The 22,176-nt window shown below is 45.7% G+C and overlaps 2 protein-coding genes across 3 annotated transcripts in view; one reads left to right on the forward strand and one right to left on the reverse strand.

The window, feature by feature from the left end:
- apc2 (APC regulator of WNT signaling pathway 2) overlaps nucleotides 1–9,581 on the reverse strand; it is a 31,788-nt gene extending 22,207 nt beyond the window's left edge. The window contains exon 1 of the mRNA XM_031574738.2: nucleotides 9,261–9,581. The gene's annotated coding sequence lies outside the window, so the exon portion shown is untranslated. The remainder of the gene's footprint in view (nucleotides 1–9,260) is intronic.
- A 1,068-nt stretch (nucleotides 9,582–10,649) lies between these two features.
- On the forward strand, nucleotides 10,650–20,451 carry diras1a (DIRAS family, GTP-binding RAS-like 1a). Of its 2 annotated transcripts, XR_004164427.2 has the most exons (3): nucleotides 10,650–10,936; nucleotides 17,969–19,285; nucleotides 19,374–20,451. XR_004164427.2 is itself a non-coding variant. In XM_031574741.2 (2 exons), the coding sequence occupies exon 2, from the start codon at nucleotides 18,032–18,034 to the stop codon at nucleotides 18,626–18,628; it is 597 nt and encodes a 198-aa protein (XP_031430601.1). In that variant the 5' UTR covers nucleotides 10,650–10,936; nucleotides 17,969–18,031; the 3' UTR covers nucleotides 18,629–20,451. The 2 variants fall into 2 exon arrangements, 1 of the variants encoding a protein (XP_031430601.1); XM_031574741.2 differs by having other exon boundaries at nucleotides 17,969–20,451.
- The last annotated feature ends 1,725 nt before the right edge of the window (nucleotides 20,452–22,176 follow it).

Below are 22,176 nucleotides of genomic sequence, written 5' to 3' on the forward strand. Positions count from 1 at the left end.
TCTGTGTAGTCTGTGCGACTGGAGAAACACAGTCTGCAAGCATCGCAAACGAGGCAGTGTTGTACACAGTTATGGCCTCACACAGGGACGAAGACACAATATATCACTGCATTTGACATGTTTACTCAAACAAAACAGCCATTCCATTTGTCAATAGTCTGTATTTGATAGAGCTACATATTTGAGTTTAAAAAAAAGAAAGAAGATAGATATAAATATTTGTGTTCAATTCCTAATGCTAATCTAAACCCCAGATTTAAGTGTGATTTTCAGGAGAGCCTTTTTCAGTTCAGAAACTGTCACTGGTTGGTCCATCAGATTCGAATCCTCCAAACTTGGCACGAAACGAAACAGTGTTGTTGTCTAATCAGGCTGTGGTGCTGAACCTGGAGCGAGGTAGACAGCCACGTTCACCTACTTCTGGGTCGCCTGGGAATGACTGTCCCCCTAACTGGTCAGATAAAAGCAGGCACAGCCTTCCTACGCTTCAAACCTTAGCACTCTTTTTTCCTGCATAATAAGGCCAGTCCATTTGTGTGTGTGTGTGTATGTGTGCGTGTGTGTTAGCGTGTGTGTGTGTGTGTGTGTGTGTGTGTGTGTGTATGTGTCTGTTAGTGTGTGTGTGTGTGTGTGTGTGTGTGTGTGTGTGTGTGTCAGTGGAGTCCGAGCTGCTACTCCTCACACACGATGGGACAGATTCACACTCCTATCGCCTTGTTATTGGTGACAGCAATGATAACACCACACACAAACCTTCTCTACGTCGCCCGCAAAAGCTCAACGTCATACGGATGTAAATAAACAACGTCATACGGATATAAATAAACAAAGTCATACGGATGTAAATAAACAACGTCATACGGATAACAACGTCATACGGATATAAATAAACAACGTCATACGGATGTAAATAAACACCTGAATTGAAGAATTTTTCTCCAGGTGTTCACTGTACACACACTAACTCAGTGACACATTCAGATTCACATGAATATACGGGGTGCAAAAGAATACAAAAATGAAGAGAGTCAAAACTGAGAGAAAAATAGACTGATTAACGTTATTAACACAAACCCCCACATATGATATTTCACTACTCTTCATTGTTAAGGCCTGTGTGTGAGTGTGAGTGTGAGTGTGAGTTTGAGTGTGAGTGTGAGTGTGTGTGTGAGTGTGAGTGTGAGTGTGTGAGTGTGTGTGTGTGTGTGTGTGTGTGTGTGTGTGTGTGTGTGTGTGTGTGTGTGTGTGTGTGTGTGTGAGTGTGAGTGTCTGAAGGCTTTGTTCTTCAGAGGTGAGTCTCTCGATGGGGGAGGTGGCTCTAGGACTTTATAGCTGTTTCTGCCGACCTTGGCAATATCCTTTCAGCAGAACGCCTACAGCTACCATACATCAAAGATGTCTCAACGCAATCATAAGGTTTTTAAAGGGCATCCAATGACAAGGACCTGGGCAACATACATTTTAAACCTTAGATATCCTTGAACAGGAAACTAATCTCCTTTGCCCATTTTATTAAACCAAAAGACTATTTTCCATGCAGTATTCATTTGATAAGATCTAAATTCCAATATATTGTAAGTACTCACATTCAGGTTTACTGGATGTCCTAAATCAACACAGTCACATCCCTGTGTGTGTTCAGTCACATCCCTTTTTGTGTTCAGACACATCATTTGTCTGACAGCTGCCAGACAGCCAGAATCATACACACACACAAACTGTGGTCTCACTCCAGATGAAAACACAATAACCACACAGACAGCTGGCTACTGCGAAACACACCCCACATCTGAGGTCAGCTGGTTATGCAAAGTTCATCCCGCGTCCTGGCTAATCAATCAAAACACTAATAGCGCCTCACACAATCAATGCACAGACTCAACTAATGGCCAGTACACAAAGAGAGGAACACTCATGCTTCGTTTGAGAGTATTTTTCCATCCTGTGTGATCTCCAGTGCACAAAGCTAACTCTGAATCGGATCCGACCCTGTTCATATCCAGATCTGGCCCTCAGCACCTGGGGTGTTTTTGACATCAGTGTAGGCCTACTGGACACCAAGCATATAGCATGCTGGGTTATATAACTACAACTCTGTGTGTACCTTATGGAAACAGATAGGAGGAAGGCAACTCTGCACTCAAGGTCTCTTCAATGAAATACAGACATATAAATGTAAATCCCATATATTTAAGAATGCGTATTCATATATACGTCTATAGGCCCCCTATATAAAGCCCCAGAGTTGTGATGCTGTGGCATGCTGAGGACCCATCCTCATGGGACATGAGGGAGGAGGTCCTGGAGCTCATTAATAGTCATGCACAGGGCAGGAGGCATGGCAGAACATGGATGCTCTGCAGATTTATCACGCCATGTGGACAATTCCACAGGGAGTTCACATGGTTGCATTTCTCCTGGTTTGTTGTTTCTTCTCTGATCAAAAAGAATAAATTTGTGTGTGTGTGTGTGAGGGTGAAGTGGCAGTGGGGTAACTGGACTGTGGCCATGCGTGTCTGTGTGTGTGTGAGGGTGGCGGTCGGGTAACTGGACTGTGGCCATGCGTGTCTGTGTGTGTGTGAGGGTGGCGGTCGGGTAACTGGACTGTGGCCATGCGTGTCTGTGTGTGTGTGAGGGTGAAGTGGCAGTGGGGTAACTGGACTGTGGCCATGCGTGTCTGTGTGTGTGTGAGGGTGAAGTGGCAGTGGGGTAACTGGACTGTGGCCATGCGTGTCTGTGTGTGTGTGAGGGTGGCGGTCGGGTAACTGGACTGTGGCCATGCGTGTCCCTCCATCTTCATTTGCTGATGCTGACACCTTAATTGCAGTGACACATTTGTGTCAGGAGAAGTATTAGTGAATCCCCTTTTGTCCTTTCCCATTTCTCTCTCTGCTAGCCAGTCTGTGTGTCAGTGAGTGTGTGTGTGTTACTGTGTGTGAGTGTGTGAGTGTGTTACTGTGTTACTGTGTGTGTGTGTGTGTTTGTATATTTATGTGTGCGCTGTCAGAGATACCGCAGGGCTAGCTGGGTAATCTGTGCGGAGATCTTCTCCCAAGGGGGGTACATGAGAGAAGGCAGCCAGGAGAGTGTGAGAGCTCTGCCAATGAAAGGGGCACAGTTCTACGGCAGTCGCTATGGAAACAGCCAATCCCGTCTCTCCCAGCGCTCACAGAAAAAAAGGTGCTAAAACGCTGCAGCTGAGCCCGCAGACAGGATGGGGGGGAGCCACTGATGTGCTGAAATAAAAATGATCCCCACCCCCCAACTTCCACACACATACACACAGTATTTCTTTCTCTGTGCCCAACAGTTTACAGTAAAGGTCACACCCCTGAGCTGTAGACTCTGTGTGTGTGCATGTATTTGCATGTGTCTATATATTTCTGTGTGTATGTGTGTGTGTGTGTGTGTGTGTGTGTGTGTGTGTGTGTGTGTGTGTGTGTGTGTGTGTGTGTGTGTGTGTGTTTGAGTCTCCGTTGTGCCTTTTGACCTGGTGACCCTGTGTCTCCTGTCAATATGATGCATCAGTCTAAGCAGCAAAATTCAGCTCTTAAACTGTGCCGCCATCTTTCATATCGAGTAGCGAGTGTGTCTTCGTCTCCTCGGCAGCATAACACACACCCACACACACACTACACTGCGTCTCCTGCAGGCTCTCACCAACGCCAGCTCTTCCCCCACCCCTGCTGGTTATTTGATTACTACTACAGTGTGGTCCAAGGCGCCATTTGAGCCTGATCAACACAGGCAACACAAACACACACACTCTCTAGAGCGGAACACCTCATAGAATTACAGAACACTATTAGGTCACAACACCTAAACAACACAACAGACACAGAACCATGACGGTCGCAGGTGCCCAGCGGGGCAGACGTGCTCGATGCCACTTTGTGCCCATTGAGGCCCCAGAGGTGCCCGGGCACTGTGGCTAGTGGATGAGTCCCGCTGTGATATGACCAGGCATGGCCCCCCATGAAGCTCCATGTCCACTCATGTGTGCAGAGCAGAGGCTGAAGCGCAGGGACGCATCGACTGGGTGAAATGAGCCTGCGTTCAGCCACGCAGCCCAGCTCAGCCAAGCAGCACAAAGAAGCTAATCAAGATCAGGAAACCCAGGATGAGGCTTCACCGTAGCGGGAGACGGGAGACTTAGAATAAAAGAACAAGAAAATGATGGGGGTGGCGGGAGAGTCAGCCATTTTGTTATAAATGGATGCTTGAATTCAGGCATTTTACACTGGATTTTTGAAGTTACAGATACACAGACAGCATCCAGCAAATTCATGTTCGGTGTTACGACTGAACTGAATGTATCACCTACAATCTTAAGAGTACACACAAAATTGTAAATGATAAGACAAAAGTGATATTTGTGGGACAGCTTCTATTTGGAGAGCAGCGCTCCATCCTGAGCATGTTCGTGCTACAGCACGCGGCTGCTACGAGGAGATAGAGAGGAACAAAGAGCCAGTGGATTTCCCCTCTCTCTCTCTCTCTCTCTCTCACACACACACACACACACACACACACACACACACACACACACACACATCCTCACACACATACATTCTGCCATCCACTCCGAGACTATCTGGTTGCCACGGCAACGCCACCTGCCATTAAGCGACTGAGCATTCTGGTTTTCCTCCGAGGCGCGGCCAATATGTTCAGTGTTGGTCTGTTATTGTTTATTGTTTATGTTTCCAGGCGTCGTACTGATTGAGGTCACAATTAGAGCACCATTGGTGTTTCCCAATCGCAATGGCTATAATTACAAACTGAATGTTAGGGGGGAAAACACTGTAATTGAGACCTGGATGTCTACTCCTGAAGAACAATAGAGGATGTTAACGTTCCAAAGACTATGCAAAAACCAGAGAATGTGTTCTCATTTGTGAGAGCAGTACATATCTATATTGTTCTATGGGTTCTATGGGTTCTTTGTTTAAGATAAAACAGGCATGGCTGACTGTGAAGACCGTCGGCAGTGTATGTAGGTCATGGTAAAGACCTCCCCACAGGCTATGGCAGACAATCACTAAAGGCAATCAAAAAACAGAAGCCTGCATTAATTGCATCTACCAGGCTGTTGATTACTATTTCTCCAATGCAATTATTCCACCAGTTTGATGGTAATTGAATGGCATGGTTTCATTTCAATGAGTCTGGTGTGTCTGGTGTGTCTGGTGCGCTCTTGGCCAGCCTGCTCCGAGGGGGCTGGTGCTTTTTGAAAGCGAAGTCAAGAGGCACAGGAGCTATGCTGAGGCTGCACATCTTCCCTCTCATCAATGATAAAATGTCCGGTAACTCGTTCACCTTTTTCCTGTAAAAGCGCTGTGGTGAGGTTAGAGTCAGAGGGTCCTGAGTATGGCAGACACTACAGCGTCCTACGCGTAGAGGAAGCCATCAGGATCAGAGGTGCCTTCTGACGCTGCTCAATTATTCAGCCTGAACCGCGGACACCCTTCCCCTGAGCTGCACAGTCTCAGAAGGACATCAAAATTGCATGGCCTCGTATCTCTACTGCAAGGTAATAGAGGGCCTCCCTCAGCACAATGCAAAATAGATTTGAGTTTTCAGTCTTTTTTCACACATCTACAGTAGCTTATCTTAACATTTAATTCCGTTGCCATGCCTAAAATGGGACCTGTTCAGGTTCACTGTGATGTTTTAGATAACCTCTCTCCAAAATGAAAGGTTTTGGAGAGACTCCCTCCCCCCAGAATCAGTCCACCACACATGACTGCGTATTGATCACATTGGTCAATATTGGGCGAGGCACACGGGTGCCTTTAGCTTAGGTGGACGTCAGTGTTCTGGGTTCACCTCCAGTGTGGACTGGGTGACTGGGGGACACGTGTGTGACTGCCTCTCATGTGTCCAAGCATGTGACTGGACAGTGAGTGAACTCATGATGTAGGGGCTGCAGGGACTGGGATGGGTGTGGGTGGGTTGGGTGTCTGGCAGGGAGCGTGGAGGGGGGAAGGGGTGGGGTGTGTTCAGTGAGGACAACGGACAGGGTGGGTGGGGGTGTGGGGGGTAATGGTTCCCATCAGTCCATCCCAGCCATGACTTGCACTTCTCTCTGAGGTCATTAAGGGGAGATCAATACAGTATTATGATCAGGGTTGGGCTGGAATTCACTGGAGAAAAAAACACCCAACATATCCACCCTCAGCAGGGGTGGGTGCCACGGGTTCGGGGGGGGGGGGGGGGGGGGTTGGGTGCTGCGGGTCTGGGGGGGCTCGATGGCATGCAAGTTCTCAAATGACCTCTGACTGGGAACGGCCCCTCAGGGGACACATCAATTCAGAAAGTCACTGCAACATTGCATCTGCTCTCATCAAGCAGACATGGGCAGGGACAGGGACACCATCAGGGGACACATCAGGGGACATCAGGGGACACATCAGGGAACACCACCCTCTCAGTGCTGCTGCTGAGAGTCTGGACTGGGCTGGGGTATGAGCTCTCTGGCCCAGCACTGTGCTTGGGACTGACTGACCTCTGGGGGCTGGAGTGATAAACAGTAGATACCCTGAGTAGATACCCTGTCGATCTGTCAGTGCGACACACTTAGCTATTTTCATTTGAAAAGCAGCAACAAAGAAGTTCAGTTTAGTCCAAGAATGACTCTCGGGTCAGGAGACTGTAATAGAATTGTTGTTTAATACACCACTGAAGCAGATAAAAAAAAAAGAAAGAAATACATTCTACTGTATGCAAGTAAAAGCGCGACTACAATGATCAGAGCGCTATCAATGCTAATCTCGAATGAAGATTTAAAATCTTAACTGTGGAGGTTCACCGTGTCCCATCACATTTGGGGAACACAATACCAGAAATAATCTTTTCAAACAATTGTCAGAATGTTGGCAACATTTTCTATGGGGCAGAACTCTATTGAGCAGTAACAATCTGTACCACTGAGGAGTATCAATCTGTGCTCTTAATTGCATTAGCCTAATTTGATTTGATTACCAAATAAAGTCAATCTTCTCAGTTTATCAGCTTTCAATATGAGATCAACATTAAATCTTTTACGCAACAACACAGATGGCCTCTGTCAATCAAACAAGCAGGATGTGACTATGTTGTTTTATTTCCCCAAGCATTTCGAAAGTGCTTAGAGGATTAGAACCCCCCCCTCATACCAAAACACTGTGAGTAGCTGACTGGGTGCCTGTCCAACACAAGATAATCTTGAAAGGATTCCAGAAAATGGACTTCTGCTATGAATCTAATTCTCTATCTTCCTCTGCCCTCATTCAAAGAGCCGTCACTCTGAGAATGTCAATATCCACATTTCTCCAACGTTGTAACTGACTACAACTCGTAACATTAAAACTAATATTTCTCTACACAAAATACTGAGGAATGAATAACTTGTAGTTGCCCTTGTCTCCTTCCAAAACAAATTATATAAGCTTATGTAAGAGGCCCCTCCATCTGTGGGGCTTTTTGGGGATTGGTGATGCGGAGACCTGGCTGATTCACCCTGCTGCTCTCTGACCCATTACAGGCCTGGGGGGGGGGGGGGGGGGGGGGGGGCTCTCCAACACAATGCAGACACAACCTGAACCAACTCAGATAGATACAGTCAAAGTCTCAGTGTCTGAACACCAACACATTACAGACACAGAGTTTGAATGCTATTTCCAAGATATTACAGAGGCAGCCTGAACACTGTGACCAACACCTTGCAGCCAGAGCCTAAACACTAACAGAAACACATTACACAGACACAACCTGCATGCTGAGACCAACACACTCACAGCCTGAAAGCTATGGCCATTCCAGGCAGAAATAGAACAGCCTGGTTTAGCCCCAGTTTGAACCCCATGGCCATTACAGGCAAAAACATGAAGAGCCTGAATGCTATGGGACTATTACGGGGGGTTGTTATAACAACGGTACATTTCGCTGTCCGAATGCTATGACCAACACAGGAAGAAATAGAACTACCTGGTATACTCACAGTTTGAATGGTGTGACAGTAGCATAAGGGAATAGGGCAAACTGGTATAGCAGCAGTGTGATTGGTATAGCCACTGACAGGGAAATATACAGGCAAAACAGCTACAGTATACTTCAATGTCAAATTCTTCAATGACACAATGCAAAGATCATTGTAAGGGAAGAGAGAGCGAGAGAGAGAGAGAGAGAAAGAGTGTGTGTGTGTGTGTGTGTGTGTGTGTGTGTGTGTTACCTACATCAGAGGGAGTGCATTAAGATGGTCAAGCCTGACCCTATTTTCTGCTTTGTTTAAAGTGGCTCCTTAACAGGCTCTTTGGCAAAAGATGGATTTTTAAATTAGTGATTTACCTCTGTAGAATGCATTATGCCACGATGCCACCACCACATGTGTGAATTAGAACACAATTCCAATTAATAAGTCATTTTCGTGCTGTTTTTGAGAGGGTCAAACAGCCACCATTTTGTAACAATCGACAGTACATTTGTGCGAAGGAATTTATACTAGGCTACTTTTATTGCAAATGCAGTAAGGCAAAGATAATACCTCTTAAATGATGCACTAAACCAATTGGTTCAAGTAAAAATAACGCCAAACAATAATTCGTTTTAAATGCATAGATTTACTGTATGGTTTATACCACAGAACAACGCATTTTGGTGCTCTCGAATACCAACACGAAAACCATTTGATGTAGCCTGTGTCTGCTTCGAGATGATGCTAAGGGACCGAGACTGCATCACGCCAGCAATGGAGACCGTCTCTATTTTTCTGTGCGTGTGAGTACATGGCTTCATTGACCTGAGAGGGTTGTAATAACACAATAAGATCTATGCCACAGAGAAGAAATCAGGCGCCGGGAAAACCAAATTAATATAAGCTATCGATAAGCTAATTATACCAACTCCCGATAGCCACCCACGGTTTGGCCGTCGACCTTGCCCATTTGCCTGTGTCAAGAACGTGTTTTTGTCCCTGCTATTATTTTACACATACGTTTCCCATCATACCATCAATGGATATATTATACAGATAATTGCAATAATCCGATTTAGGGCCACAGCAGCATAGGCACGTCATATTCCTCCACCTCGAGTGTTCTCCCATCCTATTAGTATTCGCATCAGCACCACTCTCGAGATTCCCAGCGATCGCTACCGTCTCCATGACAGACCGCGAAACAAAGCTCACTTTTAACCGACGCGGAGCTATCCATACCTGCAGAATAGCACCGATGGCAGAAGAAAGCTCTATGCAATAGAGTTAGTGAACGGAAACTTACCTCATTGTAGAAGATGTGTCGTTTTGTTAGGGCGTGGATCTAGGGCTATCGCTATGGGGATGGCGGACCTAGCTGTGCGCTGTGATGTGTGACTGTGAAGCTGTGGTGTAGTCTCTCTCTTCCTCCCTCCCTCTCCGTCTCTCTCTCTCCCTCTCTCTGTCTTCCTCGCCTCACCTTGATGTCGACCGTGCAACACGTAAATTCAATAGGCAGAGACTCTAGAATTAGACACTTATTTGTTATCTAAAATAAAGTTGTGTTTATGTTTGGCCACCAATATATGTTCCTGTATGTAAGCGTATAATCAGTAATTAGAGCCTCACCATTACGAGTCATTACTTAAGATTAGCTAATTATGAAACCACTGCAATTGTTGTAGGCCTTATTGAAATTGAAAAGTGCAAACAGAAAACTCTATATTTTCATATGTAACATCCATACATTGACTGCATCGAACTGTATAATTTTTATTATAATTATGCCGCTACCCATTGGCCAACAGGTCTATCAATACAGGCTACTTTAATAATCAGTTAGATGCAGGGCAAATCTGGCGCGCACATCTTTGTCTGCAAAATATATGTTCTGACGCGCCAGCATGTCTAGATCAATCAAAATGAGCCATTTGTCACGGAGGGGGCGAAAAGGTCAATTTTGCACAGAATAGTTATATTTCACATGTAGGCCTGGCCTACAGTTTGCTTATGACTCAGGGTAACAGGACGATTGACTACGTGCACAAAACACTGTCTGTTTTTGCCTTCTCCCATATTTTCCTAAAATATGTGTAAATTATTACAACATATTGCAGGTTGGAATAAACGGACGTGGTTACAGTGGGCCCGGCCTACACAACAATGAACACGCTCTTGAATGAAGGGTGTTGTCCTACAGAGCAGTGACTCCTGCAGCCGCTAGAGGGACACATACACTTAGAGATGAATCTACCCTACCTAGGGCAACAATTAGGGTAATATTGAGGCCTACCCCATCCGGGAAAAATTCATTCCTAGACACCTATAAAAGCGTATAGACTTCTGGACACCTATAGAAGCAGGTTTCTAATGATTTACATTTTATGCCATGGGTGGTCTAGCATGTGAAGAAAAAGTGTCTGTGTTTTGTTAGTTGCATTCATTTCATAAACTAAATTGTCCATAAAAATATACAAACAACCAAAGTCAATGCATTTGCATGACACTGTCATGGCAACTAGGAATGAAGTGCGTCAGTCATATTGCCAGATGAGGTGTTTCAGTTGCGGGCCGAACAATGATAATCCATAATTGGAATCAACGTGCCTGTCGCACACGAAGTAACCTTGGCAATCAACTGGAGACATTTTCTTCAGTGAAAGACAACGGACGCGGGGGCGGTTAAAGCGCAAGGGCTCCCTGCCTACGTCAGTGGACTCGCTGGCGAGGGACTTCGGTGGGAAGAGAGGAAAATAAAACAGCACCGCCTATCTACGGCATCTGGCGTTTTAAATCTGGAAACAGTGAGAGGGAGAGAGAGTGAACGACCTGCACTGAAGAGGGCTACACATTCACACAGCGCGCTCTCCCTCACAAATGTGATGTGCTCAGAGACGGGATTGACGCTCGTGCGTTCCAATAACTTCCTTCACTGACATCTATTCGAAGTGCGGCATTTAGGAAGCGCATCACAATCTTCAGGTAAGATGACATGTTTCAACTATCAACTATGTATTCATTTCCAGTGTAGATCTCCAGATTATTTACGCTTGCAATCGCTGTCATCCTCTCTCAGTTGTTTCAGTGCTTAATCTTTAATCCATCCCATAAAGCAGTAGCGGTTTGCGGATTTGTTGGGAGACTGTTGCTTTCCTTGAGCAATCCTTTGTTTTGGGAGTGGGACAAGCGTGCAGCATGTACCAGTGTACGGAGACAGGTGATGCTGCTATGTTGCCTTCTCTGAATTTGAAATAAGAAGTGATCTGGGTAGCTGTATCAGGGACCAGCTTCAGTTATCTAGTCTTTCTTAAAGGTAGCACAAACACAGCACCACAGTGTTCTTTCCAATAGTTGCCCCTTTGTCGAGTTCCGGTGCGCACAGGCATTTCGGCTCTAATGAGGTGTTCGTGTAGGCTACAGTCCAAATGCAGTGGTCGGGTTTTTACACCGAGTACGCTATTGTGTCCATTATGGGGTCCCTATAAACCCAGATCCACTGAACTGGAAACAGCCTAGAGAGGATTAGTATCCTAGTCACTGGGTGTGTATGGAATGCTGGTGTGCGGAGGATGTCTTCGTTCATTTATCGTGACTTGCTTTGCATGAGCTTCCCAACATATCCAAGAGGATGCGCAACATTAAGCGCTCTGCAAAAGCCCTAAACAGCAGCTCAAAGGACAGTAAAAGGGCGTAAAAGGACCCGTCTTAAAGTTTCCGATTAACTTGATGCGTGGATGTTGTGCGTGTCGATTAACTGTGATTAAAGTCACAGAAGATGAGCCTCGTCTCCGTTAGCTGTGTGGGCGCGCAGTCATTATGAGGTGCTCTGCCGGTTTGACGTAGTATTTGCCCACGTTAGGGTTGTATAAGCATGTGGTCGTGATCGGGGATTCTGTGCGGGAGTAATAGGCGCTGAAGTTGCCGTGTGTTTGTGTCTTATTTATGACCTACCTACACTTAAGATAACATGGAAGGGTCATAAAACAATGGCTATTAAGTTTCTCATAACATTCTCCTGTAAGTGTCCACAATCATTTTAACGCTCTAGACTTGTGGACACGAGTAGGCATGTCATTTTTAATTAATTATCAGAGGTTGCTAACCTTATGTCTTTTCATTCAGTTCTCAGTCTTTCTCAAAGGTAGCACATTTTCATTGAAATTTGTGAATGTGAGCAACTGTTTACGCCATCAGTCACAGTCAAGTTGTCTGATTATTGATCAGGTCTGTGCATTAGAAAGGAAAATCATCTAAACTGGTGTGAACACTGGCTGTCAATCTATTCTCTTGAAAACCAGTGAAACCTGATGATTTACTGCAGACTGAACTCAGATTGCACAGATGTATTGAAGAGAGTCAATTTACACCTTCCTCACCTTGTACATAACAGTTGTATTACAATGACTCAGTTCAGTCATCCATGAGGGATTCTCCTCTCCTCCTCTCCTCCTTAACTCCGCTAGACTTTATTTATTCTGCACTGGTCCAGTAGAGCACTGCTGGCGTACACCAACCCCCTGTAGGTCGTGTGAGAGGAGTGATGGCCACAGAGGCCTATTTATTTCCCCCTGAACTCTCCGATTGACACGGCGCTGGGACTCCAGCGTGGGCTGTGATGTGAAATGTCACAGTGATTCACGGGGCCCTCCGAGTCTCCGCTCGCTTTGGCACCGGCCCAGCAGCTCAATGTCAACACGTCCGCCCGGAATCTGTTATCTTGTCAGGACAGCGACCCAGTGTTGTGATGTTGATACGCACAGCAGCACCGGACGCCGGGCAGTAAATCTGTCTCCGCCCGTGTGTGTTGGTCTCAGTCATACGTCCACACAGGGCAGTTTAGGTGGAGTTTCACCCTCTTCTGCCCCACAGCAAACCCTCTTCTGTGGTGAGGCAGGATCTTGGGACAGCTCACTGCACAAACATCTGTTATTATGAGGTGTGCAGTGGATTGGAATGGTTGTTTGTCATAGTCAGGAAGTGGCTGGATTGTATCTTTACCAAAGATGAAAGACACACACACACACACACACTGATTTGTAACAGTCAGCGAGTGTTGTTTTAATGGCTTTGGATTCCACACAGTGTAGAGATTGTTGCAGAGAAATGGTTGAGAGGGGTGTGTGTCCTTGGCCTACTTTCTAAAATAAGTCCTCTCATCTTCAGTCACCTACATCTGGTCAGCCTTCACTACACTCTCATGTGTACAGCTCTCATGTTGGTAAAAATATCTCCCAGCAAATGCAGCCTTTGTGGATTGAACTCAGTGTGCTCTTCCACAGTTAATACTGTGTCAATAAAACAACCTACCGTTAGCCATACCAGCGTGAAAATAACTTATCCAAGGTAACAGACGAGAAACACTAGGCTCTCACGTACGAACACGAGTTTCTGGGTAGGTGCTGCGGATTTTAGTCCATTAAATCCTGTTGAAGTGGAAGGGCATTCAGCTAAATGGTTTGACTGAGTGTTCCCATAAGGCTAAAGGGTTTGACTGAGTGTTCCCATAAGGCTGATGTAGCGCGTTTCAGTGGCGGACTTCCCACTTCCCGCTTTACTGCGATCTGCCTGTCTTACTGGAAATGTGACAGCAGCTGTTGCAACGCAAGGACAGCCTCTTATGCAATCATCTCCAAGAGATGCCCGTTAATATGCCTTTGTCTGCCCACTCTTCTCTACAACAGTGATGTCCACAAATACGCTGTGCTCCTGCAAGCCTTCGTCTGATGCGTGGGAATATTAGAGGCACCACATTCAGGCAAAGCTGTAGCAGCAATCTGTCCCATTTTATTAGAATAAACTATGAATATTAATCATCAAACCATCTGTTGACAATCTGAGAATGAGCAATATAGACACATTTAGATTTGGAGTCAAAGTTTGGGATTTTGTCAGTTTATGGTGAAGGTAATTTGATGACAGTAGTTTAGGGTGTGGATTAGATGATAATTTTATTAAAAGTTTGTTGAATATTTATTAAATGGTCGTTAAAATACATCATTCCCAACGCTTACTGCCTTAACCCATATGGAAAAGGTATGTAAACATCATATAGGAATCACACTTGTAATGTACAATACTTGCATGTTAAATCTGTGCTGAAGAGCTTGCATATACATTTCACACTAAAATGGCATAATGCCTTTCAACATGCAAGGTAGGTCATATATAAAACATATATATATTTTCTATGTTACTGGATATGAAAGGGGGGATAATTATGTGTGTTAACACACTGTTATTGTATGTCCTATATAAAAATGAACATACTATATATTCATTTTATTGACTTTTTCCATATGGGATGTCCAGAATGGTAAACTATTTGGTTGTATGCAAACACAGAGCTTCTCTCCCTCAGTGGTGCACAGATGAATGTGTGTGTGTGAGAGTGTGTGTGTGTCTGTGTGTTTGTGTGTGTGTGTGTGTGTGTGTGTGTGTGTGTGTGTGTGTGAGCTTCTCTTCCTCAGTGGTGCACAGATGAATGTGTGTGTGAGTGAGAGTTCGGTGGTTTTGTTTAGAAGCTGCAGCACAGAGGGGGATTCTCATGGGCACCGGCCACCAGTGCTCTGATTACAGCAGGCAAGCCCCCCCCCCACACACACACACACACCAGCTCAGCCCAGCCCCATAGGAGAGACCTGGGGACCACTGCAAACCCCCCATACCTCTCCAGAACCAGAGTCAGCTCCTCACACAGATAAATAGGTTCCCCGCACCTCTGTAGAAAGAGAGCTGAAGGATAGTGAGTCAGTATTTGGAAATTGTGCGTGGTGAGGTAGACAATATGATAAGAATAAATTGAGAAGAAATCATTCCCATAAGACTCAATGAGATGGAGTAGATGAAGCCGCTAGAGATAAAGCAACATTGGAGCGGTCTCAGCAGTGACACGGAGAAGCCGTTTAGAATCGTTTTCATTATATGCTTAAAATAGGAACAACAATGCTTCAGCAGCGGATTTCGTAGGTTGGTTGCCACAGCAATGCCAGAGAATGAAAAAGCAGAGCACATACTGGTGTGTTCGTCATCAGAGGTGATGTCAATACTCTCCTCACCTTTTCCTCCAGCCTACCTCGGCTCTCTCGTCCATTCTCCCTCTCTCTCTGCTTCACTCTCTCTTCGTCTCAGTCCTGCCCTCAAGGTTTGTTTCCATAGTAACCTGAGAACTCCCAGAGTTCCAAAAATGCTCCACAATAGAGAAGTTCAGGGACGCAGGGCGCAGCAGGGCACACAGAGGTGCAGTCACACACAACGGGAGAGGGGCAATTATTCAGCAGATGCCCTCTGAGGAAGAGTCTCCGGCAGCGCACTGAGCCAGGAGAGTCATCGCACGCCCAGTCTGGGTTTATAAGTCAAGAGAGTCACAGCACGAGTCATAGTCTGGGTTTATAAGTCAAGATCCAAGACACATCAAAGGGTAGTTTTATATTTCACTGCCAGTGCCAGTGAGGGTGACCCCTATGTCACAATCAGCCAGGATGCCACTGATGCCCGCTGACACCTGTCTCACGTCCTCTCATTGGTCCTTTGGGCTCCGTGTTGCAGTGATTGCACCGGCCAAGAGCTGACAATCAAACTGGCCGTGGAAGTGGCCAGCAGCCAGTGATGGAATCACCGTGGGCCGCCGGTATGTGGACTGCCGTCAGCACGGATCGCCCTCTGAGACAGTCAGAGATCACAGGAAGAGCTGTCAATCATGCGGCCTGATGCTGCCCTACTACCATTCAAACACAGCCTGTCTGTGCACATGAACTGCATTCTCTTACAGTAAGCCCAACAGCAAAGAAGTGAGGGTATTTTTTTTAACAAAGTTTGTGTTTGGTTTAGTGAATATCTAGTGTAAGTTTGTTCCCCATTGATATTATTTTTAGACAAGGCTATTTTTTAATCCCAGATATCTATGGTATTCCTAGGAGGATATCTTAGGTACTGGTAGGAGATATCTAAGGTACTGTTAGAAAATATCTAGGGTACTGCTAGGAGATATCTATGGTACTGCTAGGGTGTTGGGGAATTTACAATTACAACATGTACAGCACAAAAAACAAATGAACACCATTTTCTTGCACAGACAGTTAAACTAACACATCAGATGTCTTTAGGCTTGGTCTACAGCATAAACTGACATGGCCAGTGGCAGCCTTATCTTGCTTGGTGCCTTAGGTGACCACGTGAATTTTTGAATGAATGCATTAAGGACGAACTCGGAGGGGGGCGGTTGGGGGTTGGTCGCGTCTGTACCTCTCGTGGAAGAGCTAAAATCCAAGGTCCACGCATCCCTCAGGCTTTTGTGCCCAAAGCAATTCCCTTTGCTGCCTGTAGGAGGAACCGCCCTCCATGAACCCCCCTTCCCCCCTCCAAGGCAGCCCTACATTTACCCTTCATCCTGAGCACATGCCACTAGTATACATTTCTCCCATAGTAAATCCAAAATCCCTTTACATTTGCAATTTGCAATGTGTATGTGTCCCCTACCTCTGGGTGTGACTGACTGGACGTGAGATTGATCAATTACTTTCCCATCCTGTTGTTTCAGTGTGTGGAGAGATGAAGCTCAACAGTAGAGCTATTACCTCTCTGCTTTATTCTCATGGCAGTGTTTGTTGTAGTGGTGGTGTTTAGACCTTTATTCTCATGACATCAACCCAAACATGTACCAGAACAGCTGCTGACTTCTGGGCCGGTTCTGTTCCAGATCTCCTGAGGTCGGTGCTAGCTAGAGGTCTTACTTTATGCAGTGTGTGGTTGATGGATGGCCCTGCCTCTGGCATAGAGAGATGAATGAGCTATGAATGGACGGTGACTGTTGCTGACAACAGCAGAATAGGACCGAATAGTCTTGATTTGAGCCCGTCTTGATACACCCCTACACATTGTGTATTAAAACAGATCACACCGCCAGATGTCCTGTGCAATGGCAACTATGAAATCATTCTCCATATTTCATGTACAGGACTCGTATTCTTTTTCATGTAGTCATCACTTTCTGTATCCCAATTTCCTGTTTCTAGTCCTATTTCTGTTTCCTCTATAAGCACCATCATTATTGTAATTGCTTCTCTTTAAGCCCTGGCCTTTGCCTGTTGAGATGTTTTAGCTTTAAATGTGATGTGCTTACTTCAGCAGAACAGCCCCTCAGGAGACCGATCAATGAGCAATCTCTGAGGCATCTTGTACAGATTAATGATAATCTATCGGGTATCTCTTCCTGAGAGAGGGGGCAGTTTGCAGTGGTGTTTCTATCACACAAAGGCTTAGAGATGCCTCCTTGCTACAGCATCCACACAATACACTACAGCATCCACACAATACACTACAGCATCGGTTCCCAAACTGGGGTACGCGTACCCCCAGGGGTACGCAAAGTGGTTCAGGGTGTACGCGGGGAGAAAAGTTGATTTGCGTTTTCAAAGTGAACTATAAATAGACATGAAATCTTAAATAGTCTTAAATAGCCAAGTTGCATTGCCAAAAATACTTATGTTTACCCATATTCAGCGAAATAATTACACTGCCAAAAATAGCTACAGGTAGGTTAGTGACCTTCCCTGACAATTTCACAGTTTCAAGTGTTATAGGCTGAATATGTGCGCGGGGGGAGGGGGCGTGGCGGAGGTTACAAACATGAAAACAAAACAGGGAGGGGGGTACATAGCTGGAGATTGAATGTCTGAAGGGGTACGGGACTGTACAAAGTTTGGGAACCACTGCACTACAGCATCCACACAATACACTACAGCAGATTCAGAATTGCCTCAGCTTGCAATTGTGTGAACTACGACCCTAAATGCTCCATTTTCCATTAACTACAATATACACAAACCTATGAATGTATCCTTGTAATCCTTAGTTAGTTGATTCATACACTAAATGTGTTTTGTTTTATATTCAATTCAATTCAACTCAATTCAATTTTATTAATATAGCGGCAAAACAATACAATTGTCTCAAGGCGCCCTTGTTTATGTATGTGTCTCCTGTTCATCTAGTTTATTTTTGTCTGTCAAACCTCAGGAAGAAGAGGGTGAAAAAGAAAACTAAAAGAAGAACAAAAAGCACATCACCCCCAGGCTGAAGATGCCGGAACAGAGCAACGACTACCGCGTGGTGGTGTTTGGTGCCGGCGGCGTGGGCAAGAGCTCCCTTGTGCTGCGCTTCGTCAAGGGCACTTTCAGGGACACCTACATCCCCACGGTGGAGGACACCTACACCCAGGTGATCAGCTGTGACAAGAGCGTCTGCACGCTGCAGATCACCGACACCACGGGCAGCCACCAGTTCCCCGCCATGCAGCGCCTGTCCATCTCCAAGGGCCACGCTTTCATCCTAGTCTACTCCATCAGCAGCAAGCAGTCGCTGGAGGAGCTCAAGCCCATGTACCAGCAGGTGCTGGCCCTCAAGGGCAACATGGAGAACATCCCCATCATGCTGGTGGGGAACAAGACCGACGAGCCGCTGAGGGAGGTGGAGACCAAGGACGGAGAGGCTCAGGCCAAGGCCTGGAAGTGCGCCTTCATGGAGACCTCGGCCAAGACCAACCACAATGTCAAGGAGCTGTTCCAGGAGCTGCTCAACCTGGACAAGAAGAGGAACATGAGCCTGAACATCGACGGCAAGCGCTCCAGCAAGCAGAAGCGAGCAGACAAGCTGAAGGGGAAGTGCACGGTGATGTAGGAACGCCCGGCGTCCCCGGGGGGACGAACTCTGACAGGCTTCAGCGTAGAGGGGAAAGAGGTTGACTCAAGGGCGAGAGAAGGGAGAGGAAAAATATGTTGTTGTCTTGACTACAGATGCCTTCACCCCCCCCACCCCCCACTCACTGGCTCACTCCATCTATGCTCTCGCTTGAGCCAAGGCTGAGTCAGTTCATCACTTTCTCTGGCTTTAGTTCAGTCTTATGTCATTACTTCAAACGGGGAAAAGGAGGGGGAAAGATGAAGAACCGGGGCGGAGCGAGGTTGAGACGTTTCCACATGAAGCACACTTGCTAATTCACTCTCATGGATGACAAATAGTACACAATAAAATAAAAAAAAGTTGTCTGTCTGAAAAATACAGAAAAACAACATGGAGGTAGAAATCAGGGAACGGTTTATTTCCACCTCCAGTTCAGCCATTGTCATGATATTCCCCCATCATCAGACACCCTCTATATGACATAACTGCACAGATGTGTAGATGTAACACTTAGAGCTAACAGTGTTGGAGGGTGAGCCTGGCGACTGTAACACCGAGAGCTAACAGTGTTGGAGGACGAGCCTGGCGACTGTAACACCGAGAGCTAACAGTGTTGGAGGATGAGCCTGGCGACTTTAACACTATGAGCTAACGGTGTTGGAGGGTGAGCCTGGCGACTGTAACACTATGAGCTAACAGTGTTGGAGGACGAGCCTGGTGACTTTAACACTATGAGCTAAAGGTGTTGGAGGGTGAGCCTGGCGAAGATGCCCTCCTGTTCCTCAGCATGTCGTTCTTCTCGTATGGCTCTCTGTGTTCATCTCAGTCATTTGGTTGATTTAATGTGTTTGTTCCATGGCATGCGTCAACAGGGTTGAGCTCTGTGCTGGTACGTTATTGGGGGGGGGGGGGTCATCTTTAGGCTCTGAGTGTTTTCATAGGTCAGACTGAGAGCGCCTGTCAACTTTCAGACAGTTTGATTGGTCTCGGTCTGGGACTCTCTTTATCCACCGGGATTCAGTTGGCCATGAAATCTGATTGGACGGCTGTCATGTCAATCCCGATACGAGAGCTCTGCAGAGACTGCCCACGCCTTGCCTGCCAGTCTCCACACCTGCACAGAGTCTCTGAGAGTATGCAAACAAGCTTTACCTTTAGACAAACAAGATGATTTAGAATAACAGGAAAAAGGTTGTTTGGAAGCATTTCAATTTTAGTAGCACAAACAATTAACATTTTTAACCATAGGAAATAGCAAATTTTTTATTGGAGCAAAATAATTGTTATGCACGTCCTTAAAGCGATTTCTTGAAAGATATTTGCAGATTTCTACTGTGTATTTCTGAATGTTCTGTTTTCAAAGCCCCCAGTCCAGTCTGCACATCTGGACCCATTCGCTTTCATTTTCTGTTCTTGCTTATAGAAATATATAGAAATATAATGCCAAGCTGCAGCTGGATCTGAGGCGGATCTGACCCCCATGTGGTGCTGGTCTGCCGTATCTGAGCCGGATCACAGCCGGATCTGAGCCAGATCACAGCCGGATCTGCCCCAGAGCCAAATGCACCCTGGGAATGCTTTAGCAATACATCATGACAGCACTTTTAATCTGGATGAGCTCCTTCTGTCTATCCTGAGATTGGACTGCCAACTACTTGCTTTGGTTTGTCTTTTACACCCTGCATTTACAGTGTTTTTTTTGTTTTGTTGTTTTTGTTTTGTTGTTGTTGTTGTTTTTTTGCGGGGTATTTTTCAGATTTTACTATGATTTTACTATGAGACGGACAAGTTAAATAACAATAAAAAAAGCACAATCTCAACTGTCTGCTTATTATAGCACTGCTGTTATTGACGTTCCCCAGATAAATCCAAGTGGCACATGGTACAAAGGACAATCTCTAATTATCACTAACGAGAGAGACTGTCAAGGTAATCACAGGGTAAAGTCTGGCTGGTAGAGTCTTTGTGCTATGTGTGTGTACTGTCCTTTCAGTTCAGATGATTGTCTTACCTAATAATCTCTCTGTGTTGATTTAGCTTCATTCTCTACCCAAAGTATAAATGTCGGTCGACGTGTGTATGATCAAATCACTCCACAGTATTTCTTCAGCCAAGCTTTGAGCCTGGCAGTGTTCTGAATGGAGAAGCCTCTGTGACTCTGAGCAGGAAGAGACCCCGTGTGACGGACGCCACTGAAGGAGGGGGCGAAGGGAGGCGGGCGAGGCGCCGCTACATTGATTGGTGTGACGCCGTAACTCACCAGTGGGACGTGCTGGCAGAGATCAATGAGAGACCTGATGTGAGGGAGAAAGGGTAGGAAATCAATCCCAGGCTGGTTTGGCCGGAGCAGGATCTGAGCCACTCCAGCTCTGTGTATGAAACTGGGCTGTTTGATCTCTCTGTGGGCAAAGACACCCTTAGCAGACCAGACATTCTAGATATCAGACCAGATATTCTCGATATCAGACCAGACATTCTCGATATCAGACCAGAGATTCTAGATATCAGACCAGATATTCTCGATATCAGACCAGACATTCTTGATATCAGACCAGAGATTCTAGATATCAGACCAGATATTCTAGATATCAGACCAGATCTTTTTTGGCACATTGCTTTAGCTTTAAGCCCAGTTGTGTTGTTTGTTTTCACAGAAAAACACATTTTCACATTTTTCACAGAAGTCCACTTAGCAGAGTGGGAGAGCTGCATCATTGCCATGGAGACAAATTACAGAGTTCCAGTGGCACCTACGACCTCATATGGAATTCAGATTATTTTAAGGCACACTGCTTATTCACTTGTGCATCTGTCAACACTTCTGTTGATGAAAACCACGCAGAGCCATGCATTTTAATGTCTTTCCATTTGGTTTCATATCCATCTGCTTCTGCGATGCGTACTCACAGTGCCTTCATACTGACTGGTAAGAGGATGATGTAGAGATCAGGAAAATAGACTCGTAGTCTCATAACATATTATCCCCAGTCAGAGGAGCCTCCTCTGGGCTTCATCAAAGCTGTGGTTGGCTTTCAGTTCTGCTGGATCATGGCAGTCTCTCCAGAGAACGCCCGAACACACACACACACACACACACACACACACACACACACACACAGTCTCTACAGAGAACGCCCCAGGCAGCAACCCCTCGGCTGGGAATACAAATCGTTCTTTAGCAACAGTTAATTAGCAAGGCTTTCAGCGCACCATTAGTGAGACTCCATCTCCTGTCCTCTCAGGTGCCCAATAACAACCTAGTCTGACCCTAGTCTGGCACTGAACCAGTCCATCAGGGTATAGAAGCAATCTCAAGACTACATCTATGTATTACTTATATTGGGGATGATTTCTGCTTCAATTTAAAGGTAAACGTCAGGCATTTAAGTCAAGGCAAGTCACGATAATTTATATAGCACATTTGAAAACAACAGAAGAGATTTAAAAGACTAAAGAGACTAAAAAATATATAAATATTTAGCAAACACCTTTGTCCAAAGTGACTTGGGCAAGTATCCTGCTTTGGCCAGAATCAAGCCCATGTA

Source organism: Clupea harengus, chromosome 10 (genome assembly GCF_900700415.2).
Source record: "Clupea harengus chromosome 10, Ch_v2.0.2, whole genome shotgun sequence".
Lineage (NCBI taxonomy): Eukaryota > Metazoa > Chordata > Actinopteri > Clupeiformes > Clupeidae > Clupea > Clupea harengus.

Excerpts from the sequence above, each read along its gene's own strand:
- diras1a (XM_031574741.2), top strand. The coding sequence starts at position 18,032 with ATGCCGGAACAGAGCAACGACTACCGCGTGGTGGTGTTTGGTGCCGGC.